The sequence below is a fragment of the Tachyglossus aculeatus genome, chromosome 21 (genome assembly GCF_015852505.1).
Source record: "Tachyglossus aculeatus isolate mTacAcu1 chromosome 21, mTacAcu1.pri, whole genome shotgun sequence".
NCBI lineage: Eukaryota > Metazoa > Chordata > Mammalia > Monotremata > Tachyglossidae > Tachyglossus > Tachyglossus aculeatus.
This window is the reverse complement of record NC_052086.1, coordinates 57719724-57741531: the sequence shown is the minus strand read 5'-3', so window position 1 is coordinate 57741531 and position 21808 is coordinate 57719724. Positions and strand designations below refer to the sequence as shown.

General features: G+C 46.5%; 1 protein-coding gene across 2 annotated transcripts in view; it reads right to left on the bottom strand.

The window, feature by feature from the left end:
- FBXL18 (F-box and leucine rich repeat protein 18) overlaps nt 1-21808 on the bottom strand; it is a 57625-nt gene that overhangs the window by 20294 nt on the left and 15523 nt on the right. For both annotated transcript variants that reach the window (XR_005455329.1, XM_038762378.1), the window contains exons 3-4: nt 19953-21493; nt 2465-2683 (exon numbers count right to left, since the gene is read on the bottom strand). Coding sequence is in view for 1 of the 2 variants with exons in the window: in XM_038762378.1 (XP_038618306.1) it covers nt 2465-2683; nt 19953-21493 (1760 nt within the window). In the remaining variant the exon portion in view is untranslated. The remainder of the gene's footprint in view (nt 1-2464; nt 2684-19952; nt 21494-21808) is intronic.

Sequence of the window (21808 nt, the reverse complement as noted above, 5' to 3'; positions counted from 1 at the left end):
CAGCAATACGACCATATCAACTTTCCACCATGCAAAGCCAAGAAACCTAATGGATGAAGATTTTATTTTGTACCCAATGAGGCAAGGAAAGTACAAGTTGATACCCGGGGGACGCAGAGAGCAGGAGAGGCTCACAGCCGAGACAGGTGGCAGGGAGAGAGATCATCTATCAGATGGTTTTTCCTTTCATTCCAAATTATTTGGAAATAAACCTCCAAACCTCTTTGGCTCCCAAGGAGCCTGCTCTAGAAAAGTATCCCTAAATGTTGAAAGAGAACCTGCATTATATTCAGTTACCTGATTACAAAATGAGACTGCCTGAAATTGGTGAGTTGCTATAGGGCCCTCCTTGAACGAGACTTCCGCAAATCAAAGAGACAAAGTCCTACCGCTCTAATGATTGAAAAATAAATATTCTCCTGCAGCGAACCAAGTCAGGAAACCCCAAGAGTAGCCTTGAAGAATTAAACGCCAAGTCTCAAGCAGCTCTCCCTCACTGACTGTCAACCATGATCATTTTCGGAGGGCACCTCTACCCTGGGGTCTACTGGACATCCCAGACAAAGCAGTTGAGAATGAGGTAGGCCAGATCTTTTTTTAAACTGTTCTGAAACAACATGAGTCCAATTTTAGCCTCTTTTTGAGACCACATTTGTTCCGGGATCAGCACACAGAGGCGATCAAGGTAGGAGGGACCTATTAATGTTTCATGAAGGACATTTCAAATGCCTTGCTCCCAAAAGATCCTGTTTCGACAACAGTCCTCCCCGTGTGTGTGTGTGTGTGTGTGTGTGTGTGTGTTTATGAGACAGAGTGAGAGAGAGAGAGCGTGAAAGAGAAAGAGAGAGAGAGAGAGTATTTTCCCTTTTATTTCTGGGGAGGTAGGAGAAAATCCAGGTCGCTGTCACAGAGCAGTGCATATACTCCTGCTGTTCAGCCCCTCCTGAAGTCGGCCTTCCTGGCTATCAAAATCATATTCCAGGCCAGCTATCATTTTCTGACAGGACTAGGGCTTTGGGAAAAGAGTGAACCCAGGTGGGGCAAATGCCCTTTTACAAAACAGGGATCTTCCTCTAATTTGGGGCTCCTCAAAATAAATTCCAAGGGGAAAAAGGAGAGAACGACCAAGAGAAAAAACATAAATCTTTCAAAATCTACTAGCTGTTCACCAGAAAGCAATAATGACTCCACAAAACAAGATGTGTGTGTTTGTGTGTGTGTGAGACAGAGAGAGAGAAGAGAAAAGAAATCAAGGGAATTAATAGTAAGATGATACATACTAAATAACAACTAGGATTTGGTAAGAGGGAGTGTGTAATGAGAGGACCACTCCCAATAATGGTACATGTTGACAGAGGATACAGACATAAAGGACGATAAAAGGGAGGTTAAAAAAAAAAAGAAATTCTGGATTCCTGTAGGGTAGTTTGCCAAGATAAAGGTGGACCAGAAAATGAGTTCAGAGCCCTCCAAGGCAGGCTACAGTGATCTGGGCAATACCTTTTCTAGATTAGCAACAACTGGGTGGGATGCTGAGGCAATCTGTTCTTCGACAAACACAGTCAAAGTTCATTTGGGATTTGAATAATTTCCCGGGATAAAGAGGGTCGCTGTCATTGCCTTTTGGGATTTGGACTGGGCCATTCGAAGGCTCACAATTTGCTAAGTGACATACAAACTACTTTCACTTAACATTCAGTATGAGTTGTAGTGAGGACTGGAAAGAAAAACAGAGGGACTGAGTGTGGGAACAAGAACCAGCAGAGAAGGTATTCAGGGGAAGGAAAAAGAAAAAAAAGCATCAGAAGAACAAGCAAAGACTCCACTGCTTTCCCTAATCTGCCCATTTTCTAAACTTCCCATTGAGTAAGTGGCAAATGGAGTGAATGGTGCAGCTCGAAGGTAATTCTGCAGAACTCAGAAAAGGGCTGGGGGGGGTTAAACATCTTCCGAGAAACAAGCAAAATGGTGCCAATTTTTTGTGTGTGGGAAGCCCCCGGCTGATTTTTGCTCCCGCTGAATAATGGGGGTTGGGGGGGGGAGATAAGTGACAGGCTTGGGGAATATCTCTTTAAGCCCTCCCTGATCCTGCATGGTCCTTCCATTTAGTAGTAATAGTAATAATGGCATTTATTAAGCGCTTACTATGTGCAAAGCACTGTTCCAAGCGCTGGGGGATACAAGGTGATCAGGTTGTCCCACGTGGGGCTCACAGTCTTAATCCCATTTTACAGATGAGGTAACTGAGGCACAGAGAAGTGAAGTGGCTTGCCCAAGGCCCCACAGCTGACAAGTGGCGGAGCCGGGATTCAAACCCATGACCTCTGACTCCAAAGCCCGGGCTCTTTCCACTGAGCCGCGCTGCTTCTAGGAGCAGGAGCGGGAATTTAGGAGCGGGAATCTGCTTGTGAGGCAAACCTGTGGAAACAAGAAGCCTCCTCTTCTAGACCAGCTCTGCCCTCACCTCCGCATGATGGACTGCTGAAGATTCTTGCAGGCGGTGAGGGATTCTCCTGTAAACATGTGACACATGATGACCCCGAGGCAGCTGGCCATGAATGACATCACCGCGTCCGACTGCAGGGTTCCGCTGCGGGAGACGATGCAGAGACGCTGGAGCGAGGGGCACTGACTCAGAGCCTGGAAGAACTGGGCGTTCGCACTGAAGTAGGGCTGTTCCAGCCTGGGAAGAAGACAACAGAATCAGCTACTGCCTCCGACGAGACCCATCGGAGGCTCCTCTCGAGGTGACGGCTGCCCCTCGGAAGACGGCGTCAACGGGGCGACTGCTCCCGGAAACTCCCCCTCCCGCAAACAGTGAAACAAAACGGGGATAAATAAAAATGAGGATGCTTTTTAAATTAACCTATTTCTGTGGGGATTCCAATGAAGGAGCCTGTACCTCTAGACCGAAAGCTCGCTGTGGGCGGGGAACGCGTCTGTTTATTATCAAATAATGATGATGGCCTCTATTAATTGCTTACTATGTGCAAAGCACTGTTCTAAGCACTAGGGAGGTTACAAGGTGATCAGGTTGTCCCTTGGGGGGCTCACAGTCTTAATCCCCATTTTGCAGATGAGGTAACTGAGGAACAGAGAATCAATCAATCATATTTATTGAGCGCTTACTGTGTGCAGAGCACTGTACTAAGCGCTTGGGAAGTACTAGTTGGCAACATATAGACAGCCCCTACCCAACAGTGGGCTCACAGTCTAAAAGGGGGAGAAGTGAAGGGACTTGCCCAAAGTCACACATCTGACAATTGGCGGAGCCGGGATTTGAACCCATGACCTCTGACTCCAAAGCCCATGCTCTTTCCACTGAGCCACTCTGCTTCTCATAAATGTCAATACTTATATGTCAATATACGTCAAAATATGTCAAGACTCTCCCAAGTCCTTAATACATTTGCTTTCCATATGGAGAGCGCTCAATAAATAAGACTGAATGAATACCTCCAAATGGAAACTTGTCAGAAAATAGCCTTATTTTTTAATAAATAAACTTCTGGAGATGTTGCTGATACCTAACCAGTGGTCTAAGTACACGATTCGTGTGCAACAGAGACGTTAAATGAGCCCCTGCTTAAACCGCCCACGAATATTCCTGGCAGCTGCAAAGGAAGGTGGTGCCACTGGATCAGTCCTCCTTAACAAGCCTCGAGTTGGGTGGCACCTGTCACCCAATTCCTCTCTCTTGGCCCCACAGGTCCTAAGGTCTTCACATGCTCTGCATCCATGTCACCCTCCCTCCTGCGGAAGAGCCATCTGTTCTCCATACCTGAGGGATGGGGGTTTCTCCTACTACGACCCAGCCCACACACTTTGAGATAAAGTAAAAAGCTCACTGTGGGCAGGGAATGTCACTGCCCATTGTTGGGGAGGGACCACCTCTATACGTTGCCGACTTGCACTTCCCAAGCGCTTAGTACAGTGCTCTGCACACAGTCAGCGCTCAATAAATACGACTGAATGAATGAATGAAAACGGCTGTACTGTACTTTCCCAAGCGCTTAGTATAGTGTTCTGTTCTCTGTCTCCCCCTTTTAGACTGTGAGCCCACTGTTGGGTAGGGACTGTCTCTATGTGTTGCAAACTTGTACTTCCCAAGCGCTTAGGACAGTGCTCTGCACACAGTAAGCGCTCAATAAATACGATTGATGATGATGATGATGATAAATATGATTGAATCAATGAAGGTTAGCATTAGAGGAGCCCTCTCCTCTATTTCACTGCTGACCCCTCTCCCATATCCTGCCTCTGGTCTGGAATGCCCTCCCTCCCTCATATCCGACAGTTACTCTCCCTGCCCCTGTCTCAAACCCTTATTAAAGGCACATCTCCTCCAAGAGGCCTTCCCTGACTCTAAGCCCTCCTTTCCTCTTCTCCCACTCTCTTTTGTGTCACCCTGACCTGCTCCCTTTATTCATTCCCCCCTCCTACCCCCACAGCACTTAGGCACATATCTGTAATTAATATTAATGTCTATCTCCCCCTCTAGACTGAATGCTCACTGTGGACAGGGAATGTGTCTGCTTGTTGTAATGTACTTTCCCAAGTGCTTTGTACGGCACGCAGGAAGTGCTCAAAAAATACAGTTAACTGACTGATTGAAATTTCCCAAGTCGTCTGGAATACACCACCAGTTTCCATTACCCACCTTCTATGTAATTAATAATAATCATCATAATAATAGTGGTTTCTGTTAAGCGCTTACTATGCGCCAGACACTGTACTAACCATTGGGTAGGTACAAGATAATTGGGTCCCACAGGGGGCTCACAGCCTAAGCAGGAGGGAAAACAGGTATTGAATCCCTGTTGTACAGATGAGAGAACTGAGGCACAGAGAAGTTAAGTAACTTGCCCAAGGTCACACAGCAGGTACTCAGCAGATCAAGGATTAGAACCCAGGTTCTGTGGCTCCCAGACCTGTGCTCTTTCCACTAGGCCATGCTGCATCTCTAGGGAAAGTTATGGAATGTTTTTCCCACAAGACAAGTCTGTTCCCCTACAAGACGATCCACAAGTTGCCGCAAGTAGATTCAGTGAGAAACAGTTGCGGATATGCGTGTTACCAATCAAGCAGGAAGGCTACTAATCTGCTTCCTAGTCCCTGCTTTGTACCCTGAACCATACAGTATTTTGGATTTTTTTTTACAACGCTATAGTATTCCATGCAGTAAACCAACAAGGAATGGCATGGGTGTCAAGCCTTCTGCTAGTGGTGGACATCTGTATCGAACAATGTGATGAACGGTGGTACCTTCAAACCATCTACTCTAGCTCATTAAGTCGCATTGAATCCTTGGTTTTTCCAAACCCATTTTCCCACAACACAAGGTTCTTCAGGAACGCAACCCAGGAGTTGAGAGCTCCCTGTATCTCCTCATGGGCCCAGACTGTGGGAGAGAGATCCGACAGAAGGAGAAAAATCTCATCACCCTTGAAGATTCATAGGATCGCAGTTACTCTTCTCCCTGGGGCATCAAATGCAAATGCATCCATCGAGCACTACTCACCTTAACTATGCATTTCTCAAAAGCCAAGGATTTGGGGGGCAAGTCCTGCTGGAATAATCTCAAATGAAGAGGCACCTGATTGCCAGGGACCCCATTTATGGTTTGGGGAGTACTGGGATCCAAAGAAAATTCCAGAAGGCCCGTTCACTGCAGCCTTCTGGGAGTGTCAAGGAAAGATCTTCAAAAACTTCTGCTTGAGGAGACGCACCAGGGTTGTGGGCCACACAAAAGGCCCACGGGAAATTCAGAAATAGAATTTTCTGGAGAAAAAACTGGGTACAAAATGCACAAAACCCACCAGCACACAAGTAACCCTGCTACCTTCTTAAAAAAAAAAAAAATCTTCCAAAGGAAAAGAAAAAAAAATTGAGGCTTCTTTTTAATCAAACAGAGCAGGACAAAAAATGCTTTGAAAATACCTAAACCACCACTTGGAGACAAACAAACTGAATCAGGACATTAAACATTTCCCTTCTCGGATATCAAAACAAAAACAGTGAGCCAGAACGGTTTTAGGTTCAAATTTGGAGGCAACCCCTGACAGACTGGGAAAATTTCAGTGGGTCATTTGATTCTTTGTGACTCAGTATGTAGAGCTGAGAAAGAAATTAAAAAGCTGAGCAGCTTCAGTCAGAAGTAAGGAAAATCTAGGACTGACAGATAAGAGCCAGAAATTCAAGAAGTTACCCAGTGCTAGATGCGGCTTTTCTATGGCATTTGTAGAGATGAGATGCACACAAAACATTACCAATATCCTTTACATGTCCACTTTTGCCAGAAAGTGTGTTTTCACTGCCACTTTGGCTGGAATGCCATGGCAGAATCAGGCAACCTTCTCCGGACAAGGCGCCTCAGACCGAATAGTCAGATGAAATGGCTGTGTCTTTGGACACGGGTGAGTACTATTACAATGGGAATTAGCTTTCTTTCTTGACTGACTGATTAATGTGGGGTTCTGCAAGAACGGGAACCCGCCACATTCTACGAGAACTGGGTGTAATAAGCATTTGAAAGCACAGGAAGCCTTTAAAATGGGACTTCTCCAGCTCAGATCATTAAGATTCAAAAGGAGTTCCCTCCCAGTTCCTAGAAGCCACAATATTAAACCCCCCACCAAAGCAACCTCCCACTTAGTTGCTTGATGGGTAGAGTGATCGACTGGGGAAAGCTTGTAATTACCCGTGCTATGCTAGTGGAATGGAGAATGGGAGAGGGAATAAAGGAGAAAGCATTTCCAAGATCACCCAGTCCCACCAGGGTTATTTGTTCTTTACAGCCATATTTGTGAGCTCTCCCCTTCCCTGGCAACAGAAGGACTGTGTCTGACTGATAATGGAACCCAGCTCTTAGTAAAGTGCCTGACACTATGGTATATACTAACCACCACAATTATAAATACCCTGATTTGTTAAAAAAAAAAATGTTATCAGTGTGTACTCATCATCAATCAATGGTATCTGAGCCCTTACCGTGTGCACAGCACTGTAATAAGCACTTGGGAAAGTATGATGCAACAGAGTTGGTAGACATGTTCCCTGCCCACTAGGAGTTCACGGTCTCAAGGGAAGACAAGACATTAAAACAAATTACGGATATGTACCTAAGTGTTGTGAGGCTGAGGGTGGGGTGAATATCGAGTGCTTAAAAGGTACGGGCCCCATGTGCATACGTGATGCAGAAAGGAGAGAGAGTAAGGAAAATAAGGGCTGACTTGTGGATACTCATCAAAGGGCTATGGTGAGGGAAGAAAAATCAATCCTTCTGCCTTTTAAAATATATCCAAATAGACAAAGATAGGAACTAACAGCAAAATCATTCCACGAAATCTAAATTTGTAATTATTCTGATGTGGCACTTACGCAAATATATGAAAATGGCCTGTCACTAACTCAGCCAGGTTTCACAAAGTTAATAATTTCCACAGCCACCATTAGCTATTTCCATTCTGTTAGATTTCAGCTTTAAGGCATCAATTTTATTCTCAAGAATATATTTAGGCTTGACGCGTCCCTTAAAATAAAAAAATCAGTTCACGGGAGAAGATCTGGGAAGGCAACCTACCCTTTATGAAGTGTGTGTGGGAGAGACAGGCAGCCACAGAGAGAGAGAGAAAGAGACAGACAGGGAGCGAGAGAGAGAGATCGACTCATCATCATCAGCAATCGTATTTATTGAGCGCTTATTGTGTGCAGAGCACTGTACTAAGTGCTTGGGAAGTACGCATTGGCAACATATAGAGACAGTCCCTACCCAGCAGTGGGCTTACAGTCTAAAAGGGGGCTCACAGTCTAAAAGGGGAGACACAATGGGGGGGGATACAAGGATAGAGAGACAGGGACAGAGAGACACACGGGGGTTGGGGAGAGATGGGGGGAGAGAGAGATAAAGAGAAAGGGCAGAGCCTTCCCACCATGCACTTTAAAGACAGCTTGGTTTGGAAACCAATTTTAAAAGCACCCACACTGACAAGGCTATTTAGAGCCTAAAGCTAAGTAGGTAATAAATCTGTTGCAAAACCTCGATCCTTTCTTCTTTCTACTGAGCTAACAAATTGCTTTTCCCTCCAACAGAAACACAGCTGGTGGCGCCCGACGCGTAAGCCCAGAGCGGCTCTTGTTCGGAGCTGCGGAAGGAACCAGAGAATGGGATTTGTTTTGTATTCCAAGCGATAACCGAATACGGCAGGTGAACGCCGCAGTGGCTGGAAAAACGGGTTAATAATCCCTGGCAAGCCAGAAAGAGGTGGGAAGGGAGGGAAAATAGACTAAGGGAAATGACGGGGGACTCTCTCGGACCAGTGGCGAACTTTGGACACTAGGTGGCACTATTGTTCCAGGCTCCTGTACTGAACGATCATTTCTAAGCCTACTTAAACGCCCACACAACTGCCAAAAAAAAAAGGGAAAATCTAAAATGTAAATAAACCTTTAACTGCTTGGCAGCCCAAATTCTGCTAACGTATCAGACTGCCAGCACCCTCGCATGTGTTCAACCTTCCCAGACTTCGGCAGTGTGTTCGAAAGCACGTCACTGGCGGGGAGGTACTTTTGCTCAACTTCTCGCTCGTTCCCGAAGGAAATATTTAGTCCGCCACTTTCCCAGGAAGGTTCAGACGGCAGGGTATATCATCATCATCATCAATCGTATTTATTTAATAATAATGGCATTTATTAAGCACTATGTGCAAAGCACTGTTCTAAGTGCTTTATTGAGCGCTTACTGTGTGCAGAGCACTGTACTGAGCGCTTGGGAAGTACAAGTTGGCAACATATAGAGACAGTCCCTACCCAACAGTGGGCTCACAGTCTAAAACGTGGGCTCACAGTCTAAAAATATATGAGTACTGTTAAGGCACGCTCAAAAATGTCTACTTGTTTTGTTTTGTTGTCTGTCTCCCCCTCCTAGATTGTGAGCCCGTTGTTGGGTAGGGATTGTCTGGAATTGTACTTCCTAAGCGCTTATTACAGTGCTCGGCACTCAGGAAGCACTCAATAAATACGACTGAATGAATGAATGAAAAATGACATTACAGCTCACCCAGAAATACCTTAAGCTTTGAGCACACTCAGTCTATTGTTTCAAAATCCGAAATCACTCCATCCCCCACATCTTACCTCCTTCCCTTCCCCACAGCACCTATATATATGTATATATGTTTGCACATATTTATTACTCTATTTATTTATTTTACTTGTACGTATCTATTCTATTTATTTTATTTTGTTAGTATGTTTGGTTTTGTTCTCTGTCTACCCCTTTTAGACTGTGAGCCCACTGCTGGGTAGGGACTGTCTCTATATGTTACCAACTTGTACTTCCCAAGCGCTCAGTACAGTGCTCTGCACACAGTAAGCGCTCAATAAATACGATTGATGATGATGATGATATATGCCCATCTAGACGATCTGATCTTAACTGTGGTATTTGTTAAGCGCTTACTATGTGCCGGGAACTGTACTAAGCGCTGGGGTAGATACAAGCAAACTGGATTGGGGACAGTCCCTGTCCCACGTGGGGCTCACAGTCTCAATCCCCATTTTATAGATGAGGTAACTGAGGCACAGAGAAGTGAAGTGACTTACCCAAGGCCACACAGCAGACTAGTGATGGAGCTGGCATTAGAGCACATGACCTTTGACCTCCAGGCCCGTGCTCTATCCACTATGCCATGCTGATCTTGCACTTTCCTGCTACCTGCAAGAACTACATTTTCCCAAATCTCCTGAAAAAGCTGCACTTGCATTTACACCCTTTACTGAAGCCACTCCTCAGGCCCACAGCATTAATGTATATATCCACTGGCCTAGTGGAAACAGCACGGGCTTGGGAGATCAGAGGACCTGGGTTTGAATCCTGGCTCTGCCACTTGTCTGCTGTGTGCAAGTCTCAACGTCTCTGGGCCTCAGTTTCCTCAACTGTAAAATGCGGGTTCAAAACCTGTTCTCCCACCTACCTAGATTGAGTCCCATGTGGGACCGGAACTGTGTTCAACCTGATTAATTTGTATCTACCCCAGAGAGTAGCACAATACTCGACACAGAGTAAGTGTGTAATACCATAAATAAATAATAAACAAATATATTAATGGATGTCTACCCTTCTAGACTGTAAGCTCCTTGAGGGCAGGGAGAGTGTCTACCAAGTCGGTAATACTGTTCTCTCCCAAGAGATTAGTACAGTGCTCTTCCCACAGTGAGAACTCTTACCTCCTTCCCTTCCCCACATCACCTGTATATATGTATATATAATAATAATAATAATGGCATTTATTAAGCGCTTACTATGTGCAAAGCACTGTTCTAAGCGCTGGGAGGATACAAGGTGATGAGGTTGTCCCACGTGGGGCTCACAGTCTTCATCCCCATTTTACAGATGAGGGAACTGAGGCCCAGAGAAGTGAAGTGACTTGCCCAAAGTCACACAGCTGACAAGTGGTGGAGCCGGGATTTGAACCCATGACCTCTGACTCCAAAGCCCGGGCTCTCTCCCACTGAGCCACGCTGCTTCTCTATAGGGAGTTAGAGGTCGTGGGTTCTATTCCCGGCTCCGCCACTTGCCAGCCGAGTGACTTCGCTTCTCTATATATGTTCTATATATGTTCTCCCTGCTTCTCTATATATGTTTGTACATATTTATTACTCTATTTATTTTGCTTGTACATATCTATTCCATTTATTTTATTTTGTTAGTATGTTTGGTTTTGTTCTCTGTCTCCCCCTTTTAGACTGTGAGCCCACTGTTGGGTAGGGACTGTCTCTATATGTTGCCAATTTGTACTTCCCAAGTGCTTAGTACAGTGCTCTGCACATAGTAAGCGCTCAATAAATACGATTGATGATGATGATGAAATAGGCCAGATTACTACATTAGAACCAAGGTTACTCAACTAATCATCAGTGAAGTGCCCTGATTTTTTTTCCCTAAGCGGCCAAGTTTCCTCTCCTACCATTTATCTGAACTCTGAGCCCAGTCCACCCACCTGCCCCCACCCCCAGCTCTGAGCCTGAGGGAGCTCAGTCACCCCGATGTCCAGTCCCGCTATTTTTTCCAAATCTTCTGGTCACGCTGATCCCTGCTTTTCACAATTCATAAGGGTCGCTGCAGACACGAAATTACTCCAGACTGGGCTGCTAAGACTTTGAGGCACCCGGCCTTTCAGATGTCCTTGAGAAACTGGCAACAGCTGCGTCTTCGGTGGTAACGTTTCCAGAAGGGCCTCGCACACACTCCCTACGGAGTGCAACCACCTGTCCACAGGCGCAGTGAAGCCTGGCGTCCCTGATGCTAGTTATACAGCTCCCCCATTTGCTGTTTTGGCAACCCCACCCTTGGCCTCGGCAATACTACTATTATCATCATCATCAATCGTATTTACTGAGCGCTTACTATGTGCAGAGCACTGTACTAAGCCCTTGGGAAGTACAAATTGGCAACATATAGAGACAGTCCCTACCCAACACTGGGCTCACAGTCTAAAAGGGGAAGACAGAGAACAAAACCAAACATACTAACAAAATAAAATAAAATAAAATATTACTACTACAAATAATAATAATGATATTTGTTAAGTGCTCACTGGGTGCCGGGCACTGTGGTAAGCGCTGGGTAAGATAAAAGGTTGAGTTGGACACAGCCCCTGTCCCACGTGGGGCTCACAGTCTTAATCCCCATTTTACAGATGAGGTAACTGAGGCGGAGAGAAGTGATTTACCCAAGGTGGAGCCGGGATTAGAACCCGGGTCCTTCGGACTCTCAGCTCTGTGTTCTATCCACTAGGCCACGACAGCCGGGGACTCCGTATGCAAGAGGATGGCCCGGTTTCTTCTTCCACCGCTTGAAAGCCGTTTTGGGGGAAACCTGGGAGATGCCGAGTCATTTCCTCCCATTCCTTCTGTCCCACGGGTGGGTGGGTGGTGCCTGCTCCTTTATTCCCCCCCCAGCCAGTCTCGGCTCCTCTTACATCCAGACCGGCAGAAGGCAAGAAGGTTGTGACATTCTCCGCTTCCCAGCCCCACGGCACTTATGTACATACCTTTAATTCATTTATTTATATTAATGTTTGTCTCCCTCACTCTAGACTGTGAGCTCATTGTAGGCAGGGAAAGTGCCTGTTTATTGCTGTATTGTACTCTCCCAAGCGCTCAGTACAGTGCTCTGCCGGCAATGAACACTGACTGCGTTTTAGAATCTTACAGATGGTGTCTAGCATCAGGATCACAGCCCCTGCCCCAAAAAACTCCCGGCCCAAAGTAAAGGCACAAGGGGAAGAGACTCATCAAAAGGGGAGTTGTTAGAAAGGGAGAAGGTGACCTGATCTACACATTAACTGAGATGGTGAGCAGGTCAAGTTAGCTTGGAAAGGTATTAAGCACTTACTAGTCAGTCCGTTGTATTAATTGAGCATTTACTGTGTGCCGAGCACTGTACTAAGCGCTTGGGAGAGTACAATGTAACAGCTTACTATGTGCCCGGCACGGTGCTAAATGCCAAGGCAGGGACAGGCGCAAGGTGATGGCCAGTGTCGAAATGCCTGAAGTAGAGAAGAGGTGGGAGGAAGCAGAAAAGTGGAGTGAGGAGCAGAATTGGAGACAACATAAGAGTTACGGGGGGAGGGAAGGGGAAGGCAGACCTTGAAAGTATAAATATCTTGAACCTGGAAGTAGTCCCTGGGGAAAAAAAGTGGTACACCTCACACACAGGGGTGCCAACAGAAAGATATAGTTGGAATGGCCTAACCTGACATGACTATTGCCAAGATAACCCCCTGAAAGGGGGTGAATAGATACAAGCAACCAGAGACATCTGAGACCCCCTTCACCAACCCACGGTGTTCAAATTCCTTAATTAACAATAATAATAATAATGGTATTTGTTAAGCGCTTACTATGTGCCAAGCACTGTTCTGAACACCAGGGTAGATACAAGGTAATCAGGTTGTCTCACATGGGACTCACAGTTTTAATCCCCATTTTACAGATGAGGCAACAGGCCCAGAGAAATGAAGTGACTTCCCCGAAGTCACTCGGCTGGCAAGTGGCGGAGCCGGGAATAGAACCCACGACCTCTGACTCCCAAGCCGTGCTCTTTTCCACTAAACCACGCTGCTTCTTTAAGTAAGAAGTATGGCTTCTTTAAGCCATGGATTGGTTAGTATAATGTCCTGCTTTAACTTCCCAGACCCAATCAATCAATCGTATTTATTGAGCGCTTACTGTGTGCAGAGCACTGTACTAAGCGCTTGGGAAGTACAAGTTGGCAACACACAGAGACAGTCCCTACCCAACCCTGGGCTCACAGTCTAGAAGGGGGAGACAGAGAACAAAACCAAACATATTAACAAAATAAAATAAATAGAATAGATATGTACGAGTAAAAAAGTAATAAAAGTATAATAATAAATAGCATTATTTTACACTTAAATATAGTTTAAAGAATCTAATTGCTGACTAGAGTAGAGGCTTGTGTAGATGTAACAGACTTTGAACCAGATTCCATTTTCTGACTGAGATTTGGATGCATACAATATTTTACTATATTCACTTACTCTATTTCATTACTTTTATTATTCAGACCCACTGAATAATAGCCATCAAAATAAGCGTTAGTGGTCAAAGTGAAGAAAAACAGAGTTTAAAAATAACAGAGAAGCAGCGGTTCTTGTGGAAAGAACCCAGGACTGGAACTCAGGAGACTTGAGATGTAATCTCGGCTCTGCGCAACCTCGGGCAGGTCATTTAACTTTGGCGCCTCTATTTCTTCACCTGCAAAATGGGGATTAAATATGTTTTCTCTCTCCCCCCAAACTGTGAGCGCCATGAGGGACAAGGACTGTGTCTCACCTTACTGCATTTTATCTGTCCAAGTACTAGACCATGCTCATTAACAATACCAGCTATAATTGAGATATTTGTTACTATTACTAGTCAACTCCCTACAGGATCAATCGAATTGTTTGTCTCTGTCAGCGGCACTGGAACATGGTTGAAGGATTGGGGTGATGGTTGTGCTCTCTGACCAACACCACTTCCCTACAAATCATCAATCGTATTTATTGAGCGCTTACTGTGTGCAGAGCACTGTACTAAGCGCTTGATGCAAACTGGAAGCAAGTGAAAATCGTCACAGTGCCAGGGAAGGTGCACGATAAAAACCACTACAACTACAATCGCAGTGCTAGGCTTCACACAAGGACCAAACACCCAGCAGAGGGGAAAAGTACAGAAAACAACTCCCTTTTTTCTCCCGGGTTGGCATACGCTGTTTGATTTAAGAAATCTGTATAGATAGAGCACATTTCCCATCCTTGTGGCAGGTTCTGAATGTGGTCCAACAGGGAAGTCTTTGGGGCTGACAGTGCAATACTGGAAAAACCTGAAACCCCAAAACTAATCACATTCTCTCTCTGGGCCTCTAATAGCAGGGTGTAAAATCAAACTACTTGCTTGCTACATGGCACAGTGGATAGAGCACAGGCCTGAGAGTCAGAAGGTCACGGGTTCTAATCCTGGCTCCACCACTCATCTGCTGAGTGACCCCATCTTACCTCCTTCCCTTCCCCACAGCACCTGTATATATGTACATATGTTTGTACATATTTATTACTCTATTTATCTTACTTGTACATATCTATTCTATTTATTTTATTTTGTTAGTATGTTTGGTTTTGTTCTCTGTCTCCCCCTTCTAGACTGTGAGCCCCCTGTTGGGTAGGGACTGTCTCTATATTTTGCCAACTTGGACTTCCCAAGCGCTTAGTACAGTGCTCTGCACACCGTAAGCGCTCAATAAATACGATTGATTGATTGACTGACCTTGGGCAAATCACCTCACTTCTCTGTGCCTGAGTTACCTCATCTGTAAAACGGGGATTGAGGCTGGGAACACTATGTGGGACAGGGACTGCGTTCCAATCCAATTTGCTTATATCCACCCCAACGCTTACAGTGCCCAGAGTAAGCACTTAAATACCACAATTATTTAAAGGTTTTGTGCTTTAGCAACATGAGAAAGTGAGTGATTCTGAGAACATCCTAAACCCCAAAGCTGGAAGGAGAATTGTGTTAGACGATAAAAGATTCATCAGCAGTTGGGGGTTCAAATAAATCGGGGCTCCGACCTTCAATAGGCCATCTTCAGAAATCAGGTGTCTGAGCCACCAAATTTCAAAGCAGGACGCAGACTAATAAGCAGGTTCCCGGTTATGCCTCCCCTTCTAGAATGGAAGCTCCTTGTGGGTAGGGAATGTAGCCACCAAACTCTGTTATAGTATACCTTCCCAAGAGCTTATTACAGTGTTCTGCACATAGTAAGCGCTCAATAAATACCAATAATTCATTATGCTCAGGCCCTAAGCCCTTAAGTACACAGAACTTAAAAATCCAGGTGGTGAATTATTTGGGAAAATTCCAAAAAATGATATTAATACTATTCAATAATGGGGACTGGGGGAGGATTAGCATTTTCATCAGTCAGGCTACTCCAACATTCATGTTTTTGTCATTCTGAGAAGTCAATATTCAAAATGTTTTGGATGTGCTCTTCAGTGATAATAAGGACCTTTGTTGTTTCCTAAGTAATCCTCTACATTTGAAAAGTCTTCAGGAACATTATTTTTATGGATGAGCCAATGTTTCCAGCAAACTATAAAAATGAACTGTGTTGCAGAGCTCCAGACACAGTCCAGGAGTTGTTCACTTTAAGAGGCACAGAACGACAATTTTTTCCCCTTTGCAAAAATAAAACCCTCAAAATGATATTAACTTGGAGAGTTTAAATACCCAAGAGTCAGGAAGTACAGTGCTATGGTTCTTGAAGTAAGTGTGCATCAGACACATTATAACTGGATATAAATAACTTTCAGAATCCAAGTGCTACATGTGCTCCAGGAGAATGAGCTATGGTTGCTGAGAAACAAAGCAGAGAATCTAAGACTTATTGCTCTACTACGGGAGTTAAATATAAGCAACTGGTGCAGTCTGCTCTATCAACCGAATGTCTTGGGTTTTAGTCCTTTTTCTTATTTCCCCAAATCAACAAAGGCTTGCACATGCTATGAGAATAGTCAACTCTGTCTGGGATGGAGGGAATCGAGAGACCATCGCAAATGCAACCACTGAATGAAAACTGAGCAGCGCTGATTGATTCCAAGCTAAATTTTTTTCAGGGGTATTTGTTAAGCACTTACTATAATAATAATAATGATGATGATGGCATTTATTAAGCGCTTACTACGTGCAAAGCACTGTTCTAAGCGCTGGGGAGGATATAAGGTGATCAGGTTGTCCCACGTGGGGCTCACAGTCTTCATCCCCATTTTACAGATGAGGTAACTGAGGCCCAGAGAAGTTAAGTGACGTGCCCAAAGTCACACAGCTAAGTGGTGGAGCCGGGATTTGAACCCATGACCTCTGACTCTCAAGCCCGGGCTCTTTCCACTGAGCCACGCTGCTTCTCTACATGTCACGCACCCTGAGCCCCTTCCTTCCTCTCCCCCTCGTCCCCCTCTCCATCCCCCCCATCTTACCTCCTTCCCTTCCCCACAGCACCTGTATATATGTTTGTACATATTTATTACTCTATTTATTTATTTATTTATTTTACTTGTACATATCTATTCTATTTATTTTATTTTGTTAGTATGTTTGGTTTTTTTTTTCCTCTGTCTCCCCCTTTTAGACTGTGAGCCCAATGTTGGGTAGGGACTGTCTCTATATGTTGCCAATTTGTACTTCCCAAGCGCTTAGTACAGTGCTCTGCACATAGTAAGCGCTCAATAAATATGATTGATTGATTGATTGAAATTTCTTTCAGTTGCTGGCCGAGACCACGGATATCATTCAAAACCTTGAAAGCGGTGGGGGAAACGAAGGTGAACGAGAAGGGGAAGAATAATAATAACAGTAACTTGAGTATCTGTTAAGTCCTTACTATCTGCCAAGCGCTGAACTAAGTCCTGGGGTAAATAGGCGATAATCCAATTGGATACAATCCCTGTCCCACAGTGGGGTCACAATCAAAAGGAGTCACATGAATGTCTAGGGTATCCTTAAGTTCCTTCCCCTAAGTTTTTAAAATTGTGATTACACCAGGAACCGGTATTCCCAATTACATTTTTCACTTGAAGCCATAATGCCATAAGGTGGCAGTGTGGTGTTGCGGAAAGAGTATGGGCCTGGGAGAGAGATGCCAAAGCGTTGAACTTCTCTGTGCCTCAGTTACCTCATCTGTAAAACGGGGATTAGGGCCGTGAGAAGCAGCCTGGCTCAGTGGAAAGAGCACGGGCTTTGAAGTCAGAGGTTATGGGTTCAAATCCCGGCTCCGCCAACTGTCAGCTGTGTGACTTTGGGCAAGTCACTTCTCTGGGCCTCAGTTCCCTCATCTGGAAAATGGGGATTAAGTCTGTGAGCCCCACGTGGGACAACTTGATTACCTTGTATCTACCCCAGTGCTTAGAACAGTGCTTTGCACATAGTAAGCGCTTAATAAATGCCATCATCATTATTATTATTATTATTCTCTGGGCCTCAGTTACCTCATCTGTAAAATGGGGATGAAGACTCTGAGCCCCCCGTGGGACAACCTGATCACCTTGTGACCTCCCCAGCGCTTAGAACAGGGCTTTGCACCAAGTAAGCGCTTAATAAATGCCATCATCATTATTACTATTATTATTATGTGGGACAGGGACTGTATCCAACCCGATTAGCTTATTTCTATGCCAGCGCTTAATACAGTGCCTGGCACATAGTAAGCACTTTACAAATACCGTTTTTTTTAAAAAAAGTGGTGAGTCTAAAGCCAAGTGCCAAATTTAAGCTCCTAGCCTCTGTGCTGTGCAGATAACGATTATCCTTTCAGGAGGGACACTAGTTTCACCTCCGACCCCACCCCAGGAACCTGACATTACCGGCTGTCAACTGCCAGACACCATTTCATACTTTTCCAGCTACCCATCCCTGACTTCCCACTGCCTGCTGCCCCAAATGAGAATCAGATCAATCAACTGTATTTATTGAGCGCTTACTGTGTGCAGAGCACTGTACTAAGCGCTTGGGAAGTACAAGTTGGCAACACATAGAGACAGTCCCTACCCAACAGTGGGCTCACAGTCTAAAAGAACAGTCCCTAGGGTACAAGCAGGGTGGCAGAGCTGCCAGTATCTCGAGGTCCCAGTGTCAAATGGAAGCTGCTGGGCCTAGGGGACAGGGCATGGTCCAGATAGTCAAAGGACCTGGGTTCTAATCTCAGATCCGTCACCGGTCTGCCGTGTTACCCTGGGCAAGTCACTTAACTTCTCTATGCCTTAATTACCTCAACTGTAAAACGGGGATTAAGACTGTGAGCCCTACGAGAGTGATTTGCACATAGTAAGGCTCAATACGAATGAATGACAAGAACTGTTTCCAACCTGATGATCTTGTATTTACCCTAATGCTTGAAATAGTGCCTGGCATATAATAAGCGCTTATTGAATACCATTAAAAAAAAGTCATGAGGTCTTCCCAGGAAATGCACTACATGCTCTAGTGCGCGTAGTAGCTTTAATTCTATTTGGTCTGACGACTTGACACCTGTCCACATGCTTGGTTTTGTTGTCTGTCTCCCCCTTCTAGACTGTGAGCCCGTTGTTGGGTAGGGACCGTCTCTATACCTTGCCAACTTGTACTTCCCAAGCGCTTAGTCCAGCGCTCTGCACACAGTAAGCGCTCAATAAATACGATTGAATGAATGAATGAATAGTGACCCTGTCTCCTCAAGTCCACCACACCCTTCTTCCGAGTCGCCAAACTGCAGAGCTGAAGTTGCTAAAAGAATTTCGTTGGACGACAGCACCCGTCCCACCCAGGGCTCACAATCTCAGCAAAAAATTCATTCCAAATCCCCCTTTAACTGGATTTAACTGAACTGCAAAATGACCAGAACCCACATATGTCCGCTGTGTGACCTTAGGCAAGTCACTTCACTTCTCTGGGCCTCCGTTCTCTCATCTTTATTTATTTATTTTACTTGTACATATCCATTCTATTTATTTTATTTTGTTAGTATGTTTGGTTTTGTTCTCTGTCTCCCCCTGTTAGACTGTGAGCCCGCTGTTGGGTAGGGACTGTCTCTGTATGTTGCCAACTTGTACTTCCCAAGCGCTTAGTACAGTGCTCTGCACACAGTAAGCGCTCAATAAATACGATTGATTGATTGATCTTTAAAAACGGGAATTAAGACTGTGAGCCCTACGTGGGACAGGGAGTGTGTCCAACCCAATTATGTTGTACCTACCCCAGCGCTTAGAACAGTGTCTGGCATATAATAAGCGCTTAACAAATACCACAATTATTATCATTAGTGACCATAAAGTAGCCTGGGAGCGTCTACCCTTGCTCCATTCAAACTGCCAGAGGAACGACCTACGAACCCCTCCGCTCGCTCGCTGGCCTTCCGGAAGGAGTCTTGGTCCCGTTGGAACCTGGATTTCCATCATCATCATCATCATCAATCGCATTTATTGAGCGCTTACTATGTGCAGAGCACTGTACTAAGCGCTTGGGAAGTACAAATTGGCAACGCATAGAGACAGTCCCTACCCAACAGGGGGCTCACAGTCTAAAAGGGGGAGACAGAGAACAAAACCAAACATACCAACAAAATAAAATAAATAGGATAGATATGTACAAGTAAAATAAATAGAGTAATAAATATGTACAACCATATATACATATATACAGGTGCTGTGGGGAAGGGAAGGAGGTAAGATGGGGGGATGGAGAGGGGGGCGAGGGGGAGAGGAAGGAAGGGGCTCAGTCTGGGAAGGCCTCCTGGAGGAGGTGAGCTCTCAGCAGGGCCTTGAAGGGAAGAAGAGAGCTAGCTTGGCGGATGGGCAGAGGGAGGGCATTCCAGAAACGAAGACAATCGGAAAGGATATAGGCCAGGTCCTCACCTGAGATCTCTGAGCTGCTTGCAGTGCTTCAGCATGTCAGACAGGGCGGACATGTAGACCACCTTCCCCATCATGCCCAGATTGGCCAGCGACAGTGTCTGCAGCTGCTGGCACTGCAACCCGATGCTAACGAGCCCCGAGCCCGTCAGGATACTGGGCAACTGGGCCAGAGTCAAGCTGCGCAAGAACGCCAGTTGGCCGATGGCGGCCACCTCGGCATCCCCGACGTTCTGGGCCCGGCTGCAGGGGGGCAGCGAGTTCCGGATGGCGGGCTCGTTCCGGGGCATAGCGGAGGAGAAGTTGGACCCGATCAACTCCAGGTTTTCCAAAAAGGGAACGTTCTCCAGGAGAGTCCAGAAAACCGAGCTCGGCCTGGGAGCCGCCTGCTCGGAGGGCCGGGGATACGTCTGCACTCCGATCCTCACTTTCTTCCCAAAGCCCCGGGGCACCGCCGCGGTCGCCGTCTGGGCGGGGGGCTTGTCCGCCTTCGAGGCCAGGTCGGCGACGGAGCAGACGGGCAGGGAGAGGGAGCGCAAGTGCTGGAGCTGGGCCAGGAGCTGGCACAAATGCTTCCCCAAGTCCTCCGAGCTGTGGTGATGGGCGGCCGACAGGTTCAGGTGCTTCAGGTTGCAGCAGGACACGACCAGCGTCTCCAGGATGCTGCTGTCGATGTCGTCCTCGGCTTTCCGGAAGAGCGAGTCCGGAGAGAGGCAGTGGATGCAGCCGCTGAGGTTCAGGCTGGCTAAGCTCTTCAGGTCTTTGCCCCCGTTGATGACCCGCTGGATCAGGTGGCCCCCGGACAGGGTGCAGCGGCTGAAGCTGAAGTAGAAGGGGTTGTTGAACTTCATGTGCTGAAGGAGGGACGAGCCGTTGAGCCACGACTTGGGCAGCTGCAGGGCGTCCAGAGACACGTTGCGGGCCATGGAGTCCAGCAGGTTTTTGGTGGCTCCGCTCTCCGCAAAGCTGCCCGGGACCGAAATGAGGAAGGCGTGGAGGTTTTCCGGGGTCCGGTCGCTGAGCACCGCCAGATACAGCCTCACCACTTCCTGATTGATGTAGCCGGGGGCCAGCCTGGCATAGAAGACGCGGAGGTTCTGGTAGTGGGGGACGTTGCTCTGGCCCACCATCAGCTGGCCGGACAGGATCGCTCCTTCCCGAGTGCGGTCCAGGATCTCAAAGTAGAGCAGTAGTTTCTCCAGGCTCGTGCAACAGGGGACCACCCCGTACGACGGCGTGTAGAGCGTCTGCTTGAGCTCGACCACTCGGCTGAGCGTGCCTTTACACTCGCTGCTCAGCTGGGCGGCGTCAAACCCCGGGTTGACATCGATGGCCAGCGACCGCAGGTGCTGGAGGGCCGACAGCATCTTGGAGAGGCGGACGGACGTCAGGTGGCAGCCGGCCAGGTTCACCTTCACTAGGTTCCGGCAGCGCGTCACATGCTCAATCGTGGAGCCCGGCAGCCAGTAGCAGCCGGCCATGTTCAACTGGTAGATCTCTCGCCCGATTTCTCGCACGAGTTGCTTCACTTTGTCTTCGCTGGCCTGCACCCGCAAAATAAGACCGACAGAGTTGACAGAGCCGAGGGGCTCCATTTCACCATTTACTTGGCTCCTTCCCGACCGACTCGGCCCCGTCTCACAGCTGAGGCTCAAATGGACCGCCTGGCAGAGCTGAGTCCTGCCGTGATGGAAAAGCCCAGAGCTCATGAGCACCCGCAACCGTCTGGACTTGGGGAAGATGCTAAATAATTCCAAGCCCCCTCAGCCAAGAGGTACTATAGGCATTAACCAGTGGGGTACAACTCTACTGTAACTGGGGTTACAGTTTCACTTAGCGCTCTACCTTTTCACTACTGT